At 40.0% G+C, this 15,058-nt stretch overlaps 1 protein-coding gene across 1 annotated transcript in view; it reads left to right on the forward strand.

Annotated features, from left to right (window-relative positions):
• The window catches only part of MIA3 (MIA SH3 domain ER export factor 3), a 70,498-nt gene that overhangs the window by 19,520 nt on the left and 35,920 nt on the right, over positions 1 to 15,058 (forward strand). The window contains exon 5 of the mRNA XM_069102816.1: positions 1,835 to 2,070. Within this exon, the coding sequence (XP_068958917.1) occupies positions 1,835 to 2,070 (236 nt within the window). The remainder of the gene's footprint in view (positions 1 to 1,834; positions 2,071 to 15,058) is intronic.

A 15,058-nucleotide genomic window follows, 5' to 3' on the forward strand; every position in this document is an offset into this window, starting at 1 on the left:
GACTTCATCTTATGTATGTTAAGTGCCTCTTATGTACAAAATACTACTCAGACACTAAAGACAGCAAAGACAAAAATTAAACAATCCCTGTTCTCAGTAAATTTACATTCTGGGGGAAGACGGTTCAAGGGAGGACATGATACATAAATAGACAAGTATAATGCAAGGTAGGGAGTAGTGGGGGACAGCAGTGAGATCAGACAGATTCACCTAGAAAGGTAAATTTTTCCTCATCTAAAGGAGAACACTTCTTCCTCCTTCTAGGGCAGGGATCAGGGAAGACTAAATAGCGCATGTGACACTTTAGCTTAGAAAGATGAGGAACCTAAAATTTGGAGATAAGTAGTTACTAGCATGGAAGACTACCTGTTCAAATGCACAAAGGTTGGTGTTAGCATGTCAAGTCTGCTTAACAGCTAATAGTTCAATTTGGCTAGAATGTAGATTTGGTAAAGGAGTAATTTATTATTCCTACTAAGGTTGATTGGAAGTTTCTAAATGTCAAGATAAAGATTTTTCATGTTGTCCTAGAGAGCCAGTTAGTAACCTGAAAGTTTCTGATCAGTAGAGAAAGAAGTGTGAATGCATGGTATAACAGTATACATAATTTATATCTAAGCATCTCAGGGCAATAAACCTTAAAAGTGTTTGTGGGCTGTAGGTTTTGAATGGAAAAGATAAGCAATAAAGAGTAGCTATTTCTCGTTAAATGAAGGTCAACACAGTTGATTCTTGTCATTCACGGTAGTTAGGTTCCATAAAGTCACTGTGAACACTGAATTAACCACTACTGAACCATTGCTCCTAGGGGATATACAGGGTTAGGTTCCAGCAAGTCTCTGGTCACAACATTTACTTTAGTACTTTCTGGAGTGATCTCATGTACAGATCAGAGAATTTCCTCTTCCCTTTTCTGGATGTTATCCTGTTGTTGATTTGTTAACACTGAACTCACAGCCAACAGCACTATAACCTGTGACTGAATGAAGCTTATCTAATGCATGTATTTTGTATATAAGGCACATCACAGCCTTCTTCTGCTTAGGAACACTAGACAATGCTTCAGCAATGTGCTTGGAAGTAATTTTAAACAGCAAAACTACCCCCCCCAAAAGCACAAAAATGTAAAAAGTGTAGCACTACATAGACCTCAAAAAGGATACTTGTCTACTGAAACAAGAAGTCATTTCTCAAATAGTTTTATTTCATAAGAAGTATATTGGAAAACTCCACATAGTTTGGTAAAATACTACATAAACTTCCAACTCTTTGTGACCCCATTTGGGTTTTTTTTGGCAGAGATACTGGAGTGCTTGTCGTTACCTTCTCTAGCTCATTTTACAGATGAGGAAACTGAGGCAAATAGTTTTTAAGTGACTTGCTCAGGGTCACACACCTAGTAAGTACCTGCAATAAGATTTGAACTCAGGAAGATGAATCTTCCCGTCTCCACTCCTGGCATTCTATTCACTGTGCCACCTGCTGCCCATCTATCTTACTAATGATATTTAATTATGAATGAATCTATTGTCTTGAGGGTTAATTTTGTGACTCTTTTTCCTTGGGGATAATACAAAAGTTGTCTTGCCTTTTCTCTCCTAGAGATTAATAGTATTCAACTAGCCCTTCGTTAAAAGGGAGATAGAAATTTGTTTATTCTATAATTAAATTTTAGGGACCTTCATGAGAACTCAGAGGTTCTAGCTGCATGTCAGGAGTGTCGTACATCTAAGGATGAACTTATGTTGGGAATTGTTTAAATAAGTAAAAACTACACATTCTAAAATACCACATATAAACTATGTTACATTTTAAGTTAATTTTCTTCCTCTAGGAATGACTTCATTAGAAGATACTCCTTTGGATACAGAAAAACATCCTCTAGAAATAGTTTCCACAGAAGAAACTCCTTTAGATACAGAACAGCATCCTGGAGGAATGGTTTCCACAGAAGATACTCCTTTGGATACAGAACAACTAGAAACAAATCCAGAGATGCCACCAATTCTTGCAGCTATGAAGAGTGCAAGTCTTGTAGCAAAAGAAAGCATAAAACAATATACTGAGATGGTAAGTATGACATTAACTTTCCAAGTGGCTTATGGATTATTATGATTATTTAAGTATATTTTGAACATAAAGGGCTTTCAACAAGTGCCTAGCTTAATAGCTCTGAAAAGATCTTGATAATCTAAAGGAAATTTAGAAGGTAGAACTTGAAATACTTTACAGGTTTTATTATGCTTTTGTTGTTTTTATTCAGAACTGACATTTTAGGGGCAAAATAGAGGCATGTTATGAAAGGTGAAATACCTGAGGTTTTTTTAGGGTTCTGCTCCCATTACTGGTATTTGCTGATGTTAGTAATTTTGCTTTCCTGTATAATCTAGGTCTGGGTAAATTTCTAGAAGTGGAGTGTTGAGTTATTAATCCCTATGTCTGGTAAGAGAAAGGTCTTTAAGAGGCAGAACTCAGGGTCCTTTGTCAAAAACATTCTCTCTTCTCTATATTTTCTATCTTCCTTTCATTCAGTTGACTAATTTATCTTTTAAAAACACAAATAGGGGCAGCTAGGTAGCCCAATGAATAGAGCCACCAACCCTGGAGTCAGGAGGACCTGAGTTCAAATCTTGCCTCAGACACTTACTAGCTGTGTGACCTTGGGCAAGTCACTTAACCCCAATGGCCTTGCCTTCTCCCCTCCAAAAAAAAAAAAAAAAAAGGAGAGAGATCCTTAAAAAGCCAAATATCCTTGGTATAATTGAGCCCCTGTTATTCACACTTATGAACTGCCCTAATCTGATCATTTCTTTTCTTGGCCTGCTGACATCTTCCCAATGTGGAGAGGAGGTAATAACAAATTGATAATTGGCAAGAAATTCTGGAATATTTTCTCAATGGGTAGGCCAGTAGAATAAAAACGAGCTCCTAGAGTACAGAGACATTCAGTTTTGTTTTGTTTTCTCTGAATCATGATCACCTAGGTAAGGGAACATATTTGTTGCTTCCTAATTGATTGTTGAAATTGAATTGATTGAGGGGCAGCCAGGTAGCACAGTGAGTAAGAGCACAGGCTCCAGTGTCGGGATGACCTAGGGATTGAATCTGGGCTCAGATACTCAGCACCACACCTAGAAATAACTGGCCGTGTAACCTTGAGCAAGTTACTTAACCCCGATTGCTTAAAAAAAGAAAAAAGAAATCGAATTGATTGGGATAGAAGAGTGAGGGACTTTGGACTGGCCAGAAGTCAGTACGAGACCATGAAGAGCCAGGAGAGTCCCAGGAGGATGTAGTGCTCTTTCTTCGTGTTCTTCACTTTACATTGCCCGTGTGAACTTGAACACATCACTTCATATCACTTGGCCTCAGTTTTCTCATCATGAAGAAGTTGGACTAGATGACTGCTTGGGTTCTATCTAGCACCAAATCTATAATCTTATGAAAGTGCTCACACTGAAAAGCATCTCTCCTGACTTTGGAAATGGCCTTTTGAAACTGTTAATAATAGTCACACATTTTCAGTGTTTTCTTCATGGTATCATCATGGGTTATAGATTTATCACAGGAAAGGGTCTTTAGAAATAATGTCAGTTTAAGGCTTTAGTTGAAGAGAGGAGGAAACTCAAGCCTTTAGAAGGGAAACAACTTACCCAGAGCCATTTGACTCCACAGCCAACACTTTTTACATTACATTCTTCTGTCCTCTTAAAGATTAGGATCAGAGATAATATACCTAGAAGTGGAAGGAATCTTAAAAGCCATCTAGCCCAACCTCATATTTCATAGATGAAGTCCAGGGAGATTAGGTGTTTGCCCAAGGTCACAAAGGTAATAAAAACTGGAGGTAGAATATGAATCTGATCCCAGTTTGATTCTTTGTTTTTTTGTTTTGTTTTTTGGAGGGGGGAAGGCAGGGCAATTGGGGTAAAGTGACTTGCCCAAGATTACAAAGCTAGTGTTAAGTGTCTGAGGCCAGATTTGAACAAAGGTCCTCCTGATTCCAGGTGGTGTCTATTGGTGCTCTGTTCACTGCACCATCTAGCCAAGCCTCCCTCTCCCCCCCAGTTTGATTATTGTACCAGTGTTCTTTCCATTGTACAATCCTGCCTCCTTCATCATTACATTTTCAGTGAGCTATACTGGGGAGCATGGGGTGGGGTAGGGAGAGGGTCTGGATCTGTGTCTTTGTTCGTGTTGGGAATTTCTAATAATAAAATCCCTTCCACAAATTATAATTTTAGAGTAGAGGTCCTTAACTTGGGACCCCAAGGACCCTGAAGGGATCCATGGAGATATTTTATGGGGTCCATGGAATTAGATAAGAAAAAATATACTTTTGGTTTCCTTTGTAATTCCTATCTATTTTATATGTATTTGAAAGTATTATTTTGAGAAGGGTCCTATGAGGTTCCACAACACAAAAAAGAACCCCTGTCTTATAGAGCTTGCTCTGGGGCAATGAGATTTAAGTTACATGTCCAGGGTCACATAACCAGAACATGACTGAAATGGAGCATCAACTTTCATCTTTTTGACTCAGAACCTAGCCTTCTATCCATCAAGCTGCTTGTCATTTTTTCAGTAATGATGATGGTGAATACCATTAATATTTAATTTTATTAATACCAAATTAATAAATCTTATAATTAACCAATAAATAGGCATAGGCATGTCAAAATCAATATGTCCAAAACAGAATTCCTGGGGCGGCTAGGTGGTGCAGTAAGAGTGCCAGAGTGGGGAGGACCCAGGAACAGTTCCGGCCTCAGATACTTAACACCCACACAAAATAACTGGCCATGTAACCTTGGGCAAGTTACTTAACCCCAGTTGCTTTTAAAAAAACCCAAAAAACAGAATTCCTTTATCTTTCCCCTCTTACACTCCTTTATTCCAAACTTTGCTATTTCTGTAGGGGAAACCATCATCCTTCCAGTCATAGAAACTCCCGATTCATGATTGTACTCCTCACTCACTGTTACTCCCACTGTATATCTAAACAGCTACAAAATCTCTTTTCTTCCTCTTCAACATCTGTTGCATTGGTCCTCTTTTGTCTATTCATATATCCTAAATTTGGGGTGGCTAGGTGCCACAGTGAATAGAGCACCAGCCCTGGAGGTCAGGAAGACCCGAGTTCAAATTCAGTCTTAGACACTTAATACAAAAAACTAGCCGTGTGACCTTGGGCAAGTCACTTAACCCCAATTGCTCTACCTTCTCCCCTCCAAAAAGCAAATAAAATAAAATAAAACAAAACAACAACAACAACAAAACATAAACCCTAAGTTCATACCTTGATTTTCCTTAAGCTTAGGTCTATTTTATTCCCCTACTTAATAAACTCCAGTGGTTCTCTTTCATCTCTAGGATCAAATATAATTTCCTCCGATTGGCATCTAATGCCCTTCACAACTTGCTCCAACTTACCTTTCCAGCCTTATTGCACCTTGCTTCCGTTCATGTGCTCTGAAGTCTAGATAAACCCATCTTCTTACCGTTCCTCATCTCCTATCTACATGCCTTTTCCCTGACTGTCCCTATGCATAGAAAGTACTTCCCCCCTCACCTGACCATCTTAGAATCCCTAGTTTCCTTCAAGACTCAGCTCAAGTGCTACTTTTTAAGTAAAACATCTTATGATCCCCTTATCTGTTAGTCCAGTGATATTTCTACAATACCAGCATGTCATAGTAAATTAAAAGCTCTCATCTGTTCACCCTAAGATATCTAAATTTAACATACAGATTAGTGAAATCAGATATTTCAGCCCTTAAAAAAAAAGGTACTAATAGTAACCCCAGTTACTGAAGGATCAATAAATTAGTATGTATAATTCTACATACCTATTGTGTTACTGGACAAGAGGGATAAAATATTTTATATAACAATTTGTATCCCTAGGGCCTAGCACAGTTCCTGGAATATAGTAGGCACTTAATAAATGCTTGATTGACTGATTTACATTCTAATAGGGGAAGAAAATAATCTGGATGTTGAAGAAAGGGCCTATCATCCAGGGCATTTGTGTTCCTTCCTAGCTTGATGTCATTTATAAGCCTGATAAGTATTCCATCATCCCTTTATTGAAGTCATTGATAAAAATGCTAAACAGTTTAAGTCCAGGAATAAATTCCTGGGGGACTCCATTGGAGACCTTCCAAGTTGATATCAAACTAAGTTTTAATGACTACTTTTCGAGTCTGACCATAGAACCAGTCCTAAATCTATCTAATAGTATTCCTTTACATTTTTCCTTCCTACCCACAAAACTATTATGGGATACTTTATCCCACACTTTGCTAAAATTTAAGTAAACTATGTCATCTATATAGCATTTCTCTGATCTACAAATTTTATGGGAATGCTGTTTAAAAAAAGAGAGAGAGAAATAAGGTTAGCCAGGTATGACCTACTTTTGATCCTTTTCTTCGATCCTCACTAATCATTTCTTTAGTGATCAATGCTAGAAATTTCCTGGAAATTCAAATCAAACTCACCTATACTCTGTAGAGCCTACTTTTTCCTATTAAAAAAAACAAAATACAAAATTTGTCACCATTTGACCTCCAATCCCCCCTCCTCCATTAAACCTTTCAGATACCATTGACAGAAGCTCTGTTATAACATCCACCAGAGCAACTTGAATTTGTCAAGGACAGCCGTTGGCTTTTTTATTATATTCTCTATTCAGCTTGGGTACCAACTCTCCATTAGGCATGTTTGTCCTGTCATTTTCAGTGAGAAGGCCATTCCCCTTGGAAGAGCAAATCGAACTAAAGTATGAATTAAGTAGCTGTCTTTTTTCTCTGTTATCAGTTGTCACTAATCCCCCAAAGGCTGCACCACAAGGTCTCTGCCTATTTCTTCTTTGATTGTCCTCTTTCCCCCCAACAAGGGCCAAGACTCTACTGTGGGCCTTGCCTTCTCTTGCCAGCCCAGTGATATTCTGAGTTTTAACACTCCTGACACTATTATTATAGTACCACAATAGGATCTTGTGGGGAGCCAATTTTGGGGAGTCCTGAAAGAGAGGGAGCCCTGTTGTCCTCAGACAGGCCTGAGAAAGAATCACTGACCCAGAGCCTGCTAGTGTATAAAAAGAGATGGGGACTGTCCCCATGGTGAAAGTGAAGAGCCAACTTTATTACTCTCTGTCCAGGCTTTTATGGGATGTTTCTTAATTGCTTTCCCCTGTGCACATTTCATAATTCTTTGTCCCAGGCAGTGGGTGTAAATGCCATGCTTATCTTGAGGACCTAATCCTCACACCTGTATGTTTCCTGGGGGACAGGGAACCAGTCCAGGTGATCAGCAGGCTGGAACACCTGAGAGGCCTTGTTCAGCCATCAGGGACCCAGTTCCACTTGTCTGTGGTCCTCAACAGGATCTTATATTGCGTTTTTGTTAGCCTGTCCTCATTCTACCATCTGGATCTAACTTTCAAAGATCTGTGCTTATTGCTGAGTTCCCTGTACATCCACATTAGACTGTGTAGACGACTGTTCCCCACCTCACCCCACTTCTGAATTGTATTCCTTGACATTTTCAGAATTTCCTATTCATCTCAGGCTAACTTTAACCATAGAATTTTAGTCCCTGGGATTTTACTCTTGGATTTCATCATTGTTTTTTTTTTTTCTTAGATTTTGTGATTCTAGGAGTGATTTCTAGGACTCTCATCTGCTATTCATTCCTTAATGTACTCTATTGTGTCTAGTCTGATGCTTAGGAGATATTCTTTTTCTGTCATTAAAAGACTACCACAACAACAAAAAACCCTTTGATCAGATTTGCAGACCCTAGGCAAATTCATTCTTACTAGCCTTCCCCCCACCTCCATCCCCAAGGTCCCCCTTTATCTTTTGCCAGGAATTTGCTATGCCTATATTTTACATATAGAGGAGAAATCCAAACCCCAGTCTTACATACCATCTTCTTAGATAGATGTTCATTTCCCAAGTTAATGGCAGTGACTTAAGTAGAAGTGGTGTTTGATTAAAGTCAAAGCGTATAGATTCAGGTTTTTTTGCCTCTTATTATTTCTAATGTTAGTATTTTGATTTTCTCTCTCCTTTTAGATTAAATACGTTAATTGTTGATCAGTTTTATTGTTTTTCTCTTTTTTTAAGGGCTATTTTATATTTTAGTGATTTCTCTTTTTTAGCTTTTAACTGTTTCTGAAGGGGTTGAACTTGGATAGGTAAAAAGACCCTGGGGGGAAGACATTAGAAAAATTTGAGTTGGGGACAGTTAGTACAATAGGAAGTCAGGAAAGGATAATGACAAAGACTTGTTGGGGATGGTTAAAGGAAGCCTCTCACAGAAATTAGAACATTATTCTAAGGGAGGAGTTTTTGGTTTCTTTCAGTGGGAGCTCTTTAACCCTCTTTTATCGAGGGAAAATGCTGGAGCAACCTAGTCTCATTAAAAGTAGGATTATGGCCTGAAGGATTCTTGCTCATTGTGGCAGTTTGAGGTGGTTTTCCTCTTTTCTTCCTCCTCTCCCTTTCCCTCTCCTCCCCTCCCCTCCCTTCCCTCTTTCCCCTCCCCTCCCTTAACCTCCCCTCTCCTCTCCTCTCTATCTTCCCTCCTTCCCATAGATTTAGAGTTGAAAGGTACTTAAAGATCCTTCTATTCCAACTCTCCTTTCATAAATTAGGAAACTAATGTCCAGAGAGATTAATTAATTAATTAAAGAGTCAATCCAACCTTTATCAAGCACTACTATGATCAAGCCAAGAGTCAAGATGGCATAGCGGAGAGAGCTATCCTCAGACCTAGGTTCTAGTCTGCCCTCTGATGCATGCTAGCTGTGTGGCCACCTCTCAGTGTTCTGGGTAACGCTCCGAGACCCCACAGCAGGGGTTCTTAACACTTTTTGTGTCATAGACCCCGTTGGCAGTCTGGTGAAACCTCGGGGATTCCTTAGAATGTTTTTAAATGCACAAAATATGTAGGATTATAAAGAATACTAATTATATTGAAACAAGAGTTGTCAGAATCCCTAGGTTAAAAACTCCTGGTCTTAGCAGTGTTTTGCACATAATAAACACTTAATGAATGCTTTATTCATAGGATGCTGTACAAGTGCATTTGTAGGAGTTTCCAGTCAGTCAGTCACTAAACATTTATTAAAAGTGCCTGCTATATGTAAGCACTGAGGATTCAAAGAGAGCCAAAGGGCAGTCGGTTCTCAACGGAGCTCCCGTCTAACGAGACAGCATGAAAACATTTATGGAGGAACGAGATAAATACAGGATAAGCTGGCGATGGTGGAGGGGAAGGCATTTGGGGGGATTGGCAAAGCCTTGCTGAAGAAGGTGGGATTTTAGCTGGGATGGGAAGGAGGCCAAACAACATAATAATCGGGGATAAGGCACAAGTAGTGCAGACCCCTGAACCGCCGTAAAAAATCCCGGAGGCCAGAGTCAGTGGACCGACTAGTACTTGGAGGGGTGGGGTATGGGGGGCGAGGTTAAGGGGTCTGTAGGCGGGAGCTTCAAGAGAGGTAGGGTATACGAGTCTAGGTGGGTAGCAGTAATTTTGAAGGGAAGCAGTTATAACTGGGAGAATAAATAAAGCACTTATTAAGCGCTGGCTGTGTACAAAGTCCTGGGGATACCAAGAGAAAAGAGAGACAGGCAATGCCCTCCTGGAGCTCCCTTTCTAATGGGGGAGATTAACACTTATGGAAGGTTTCAGCTGCAAGTTCGAGGGAAAGAGCCCATGATCTTTAGGGTAAAATGGCAAAGTTGATAGTAATTTGCTTTCTTTAATGTCCCTGCCATGATCGAATCCTGACATTTTCTGATTTTCTGGTGGGGAGGAAGTTGCTACAAGTCCCTAAGGGGTTAGAGCTAGGCCCTACTCTCCAGTTCCGCCCCCTGGGCACCGGCTCTCTGATTGGTTCCACAGCCCCTCCCTCGGACTCGTTCGGGGGTTTTCCCCGCCTCTTTTTGGCTCTGTGAGTTTGGAGTGCTAAGCCTCCCCCTCTCACTATGGTTTCGTCTGGTATCGGTTAGAATGGCAGTTTTTTTTTCTCCTCCCCCTCCCAGTCCTACAGTTGATTTCTTCTGACCGGCCCCTCCCCCCTCGAGAGTGTCGCGCTCTTTGGTTGGTACGCCGGTGGTGGCGGCTATTGTTGATGCTATAGCACTTGGGCGGGGCCAAGACCGGCTTAGGGTCAGGTCTGGTCCGGTTGACGTGTTCTTGCTCAGCGAGGGAAGGGTAGACGAGAGGTGGCAAAGTTCACTCTTCGCTGACCTGACCTGGGCATCGAGGAGGAGGAAGTCGCGGTGGGGGATCTCAGACCCTGGAGGGTCGTTGCCGCTCGGGGCTGAGTGGGCATACCGTGCTCCAACCTCACCACCGGGGCTATGGAGACGGGGCCGGCCCCGACCGAGCCTTTGGTCCCCACCACGGGGACCCCCGACCTGCTGGGCCCCTTGTCTGTGCTGTACGCAGCCCTCCTGGCCAAGCTGCTGGAGGTGACCACAGGAACCCCCTTGGGACGGGGGAGGGTGGGGCGGAGAGGCCTTGCTGTGGGGGTGGGGTGCCAGGAGGAGCGGACTGGCAGGGGCAGGTGCCCCGGAGATCCGGAAGGAGGGGCCTGCTCCCGGGGGAAAGGTTGGCCGAGAGGCCGGTGCTTTGTGGAGGTGGCCTTGGCCACTTCCTGGATAAAGAGACGGGTGCTTCCCTGTGCCGGCTGGAGGAAGAAGCGTGCTGCTGTCACAGGGCTGTGTTTGTGTGTGTGTGTGTGTGTGTGTCTTGAGGAAGGAGCTTACTGCTGTCAGGGCTGTGTTTGTAGTGTGTATGGGTTTTGTGTGTGTGTGTTGGGGGTTGTTGTGTGTATGGGGTGTGTGTGTTTGTGTGTGTCTTGAGGAAGAAGCATGCTGTTGTCCCAGGGCTGTGTGTATGATGTGTGTGTGTTGGGGGTGTGTGTTGTATGTATATGTGTGTGTGTATTGAGGAAGGAGTGTGCTGTTGGCAGAGGGTGTGTGTGCGTGTTGCTTTCACAAGGAACGCCGATGTATATATATCCTATCCTGTGTTTTCAAGGAAAATGGATAGAGTTCAGGAATAGAGTTTTGAAGAAAGAATTTATTTAAAATTGGGGACACCTATCTGGAACCAGTCGTTAAGGGATCAGTTGCATGTATCTCTGCGAGTTCCAAAAAGAAACTTTAAGTGCAGATCAAACCAAAAGACAAGGAAATCTTGGAGACTTTTTGTTTTGTCTTTGGAAGTTAGCGTTATTTTCATTGTGATCTTGATTTTGATACTTATTCTGTTCCTACTCCTTTGAGGATCATCTACATCCACAGAAGTTAAATTCATGCTGAATCAATAAATGTTTTGCTCTCAGCATGAAAGTAGAGAGGTAAATAATGTTTCCTAGAACTAAAGTTTTAGTTTTAAATCTCTGATCTCTATTATTTTGTGATCTTAAAATGTTTTAAGATAGTGCAGAAATTTTTTTATCCTGAGGTCAATGACTTGTAAGAATGAGTTGGAAGGTTTTTCTGTTTTCCTTTGTATTTCCTGCATTTGCTGTGTAACATTTTAAAAAATATGAAAGGGATAGAAATCGATGTTAATAAAACACAATCTCCTCTTCCTTCAAACTGACAAAAGAAGTTCCTAGCACTTGATTAAAAGCTTTTCCCTCACTTCTCTCTTTGATTTAAAGGGGATAAGGTAAAACTCTAAATCACAAAATGAGTCTATCAGAAAAAATGCTCTGGCGTAGGTCATTGGTATCAAACTCAAATGGAAGATTGTGGGATTTGAAAACCAAAAATTAACATCTGTGTTGTATTGCATTTGTATTTATTTTAACATTTCCCAGTTACATTTTAATCTGGTATGGTGTACACTCAGGAGTTGGCCCAAGAGCCAAGTATGATGCCTAGACAGCTCTGTCCTTAATTCATGAAGTCCCTAGGAAACCAGGCTTAATACTTTTGGGTTGGGTTTTTTTTTTACATGCTATTTGTACACTGTATTTTACATACCACATGAATTACAGGTAGAGAGCTTTATAGTAGTAGTTCTCAAACTTTTTGGTTTCGAGACCACTTTATACTCTTAAAAATTATTGACGACCTCCCTATCCCCAAAGAACTTTTATGTGGGTTATATTTATCTATCCATAAGTATGCAGTATGTTAGGAATTTAAAAGTCTTTATATTATGAAATCATTGTGACCTCATGTACCCTCTGAAAAGGTCTTAAGGACAGCTGTTTTATACAACTTGAGAGCCACAAGGGACAATAGAGGTCATCTGGTTTAATCTTATTTTACAAATAAAGAATCCACAGCCCAGAAGGAGGGTACTTGTTCATAGTGTTGGAGCTTGGACTCAAACCCAGATGTATCCAAGTGCTCTTTCAATGTAATATCACACCACGAAAACATGTTTATAGCTTCTCAGTGACCTTAGAGTTTAATATAATTCCTATTTTTCCTTCCTCCTTTACCCCTCTCCCTTTTCAGTACTCTCCCAAAAGTAAATTTTGAATTAAGTTTGGAAAACCAAGTCAAAGGTTAATTTTTTTTAAAGTGGAAGGTTCTTAGTATCTTTGTGTTTTTAGGTAGTCTACTCTATGTGCTTGAGACTATAAAGATCTCAGGGGGAGATAAAATTAATGCTCAGTACTAACTCCACGTAATAGCTAAAAAAGAGGGATAGCCAAAAGTTATACTTTGGTTATTTGGCTATAACTATTGATGTAAGTTATTCTGCTTTTCCATATTGCATAACAGTTTTTATTTTTCTTAAGAGTTTTTTTTTTTGAGCACTTGTTTTGAAACTGGCATTAGTGGGTGTCAAAAGTTAGTTCAAGGGGGTGGCCAGGTAGCACAGCAAGTAAGAGCACCGGCCCCAGAGTTGGGATGGCATCGGGGCTCAGACACTTAGCACCCACCCAGAAACACCTGGCCATGTAACCTTGAGCAAGTTACTTAACCCCAGTTGCTTAGGGGCGACCAGGTGGCACAGTGAGTAAGAGCACCAGCCCCAGAGTCTGGAAGACCTGGGATCAAATCCAGGCTCAGATACTTAGCACCACACCCAGAAATAACTGGCCTTGTAACCTTGAGCAAGTTACTTAACCCCAATTGCTTTAAAAAAAAAAAAAGTTAAAGGTATGTGATTTAGGATTTTGGCTTCAAGTGAGAAAGGAACTTATATTTCACTCATTTATTTGAATTCTTTGAAGAGTGTATTAACTTTAAGCATGAAAACTTTAAATGGGCAAGTGAAATTTATATTTGAAAAGTGAATATCAACATATATGAGAAACTATAACTCCATGTCTCTTAATGATGTTTGTTCATTTATGTATGTATTCTTACAGTTCTTTATATAGTTAAATTCAACAGACTTTGATTTTCTAATTCTGATTTCTTCAGATGTATTTTTTCACATAGGTCTTTCTGTGTTTCTATTCATTATATTTGACTTTTTTTTTTTTGCTTTTTGGAGGGCAGTTGGGGTTAAGTGACTTGTCCAAGGTCACACAGCTAGTTTTTGTGTTAAGTGTCTGAGGCCGAATTTGAAATATATTTGACTTTCTTAATTGCATTGCTGACAGGCCGTGTCTTGTAATGGTTATAGTGTTGGCCTGAGTCAGAAAGGCATGTGTTTTCAGGTCCTTCCTCTGATATAGACTGTCTCTTGAATCTTGGGCAAGTTAATCATCTTCTCAGTACCCTAGCAAACTCTTAAGCAGTTTCAGGAAAGTTGTCACTCTGCATTGAGAAAATAGTGTTCCCTAATCTTGGAAGTAAGACAAAATTGCATTATGATAATACACAATTCTTATTCATGTACTGTATACTGTATTCCAACTGGAATATTAATTACCCTTTCCATGTATCCCTATGCTTGGAATGGACTCACTCTCCTTTCATCTCAGCCTGTAGAAATCCTTTTCTTCTTCCAAAGCCCTCCTCTCTGATGCCAACTCCTCTAGCCTTGAACTCTTCTGAGCTGGAAGTGATTTACACTTCTTCACTCTTCCCATAGCATCTTGTTTGTATGTTTGTAGTTATCTCATTCTGCTTTATGGATATCTGAATGTGTTTTACTCCCTTATTAGATTGTAAACTCTTGGAGGTTAGGGCCTCTTCCATTTTATGTTTGTATTATAAGGACGTACCACAGTGCCTTACATGTGGTAAACTTGAGTTTCAAAAACACATTCCCCACAATCCCTCCCACTCTCCTATCTCCCATATAATTGTTATAGGCTGCCATTGCTATGGGAGCCATTGTTAGAAATTTGGTGCATTTCCAGAGGTATAGAAAAGGAAGAATCTGTGAATGTCTGGAAAGTTGAAAAACCTCTATTTCACATATTCACTTTATTTCAGTTCAGTCTAGCTAAAGTGAGGTAATGAGATCTGTCTCTATATTTTTCTTTTCACCTTTTTTATTAATATAGTATGGAGTCTTAGACTTTTAGAATATGTTCACCTGAACTTTGGAGATTCTATCCTGATTAATGAAATTACTGGTTCCTTTGTGGTCCTTTCATATTTTCCACCTGGGCTAATGAGATATATGTGAGATATATACTCACATTTTCATTTTTGAAGTCTTATTTACTCCCTAGTATTTGATTTATACAAAGAGGCTGAATCATTCAGCATATTTATTGAGCATTTTTTTCTGCCCCCCCCCCCGACTATTTGAGGAGGGATGTTAGGAGAAATCATGGTGATTTAAAGAATAAAAGTTATCATTAAACATTTATTTTTTAAAAAGATGGCATTATATTCTCTCTGCTTTGAAAGGCATACAAAAAATTTGATAGGATTCATGCTTTCAAGAAACTTTTAGTCTAGTTAAGGTGTAAAAATAACAATAAAAGGTGTCAACAATTTAATATAAGTAGTCTAAACAACAGGTACTCTAGAAATTCAGAGGAAGGAATGATCTCTAACAACCTTAGTGGTTATAATAATAATAACAACAATGATGATAATAACAGCACGTGGGAAACAGCAGTTAGGCATTCCCAGGTTTGGGAATGGTGGCTCAAAGA

The sequence above is a fragment of the Petaurus breviceps genome, unplaced genomic scaffold (assembly GCF_028583685.1).
Source record: "Petaurus breviceps papuanus isolate PSGF00001 unplaced genomic scaffold, PetGlider_PUasm1.0 557, whole genome shotgun sequence".
In the NCBI taxonomy this organism is placed as follows: domain Eukaryota; kingdom Metazoa; phylum Chordata; class Mammalia; order Diprotodontia; family Petauridae; genus Petaurus; species Petaurus breviceps.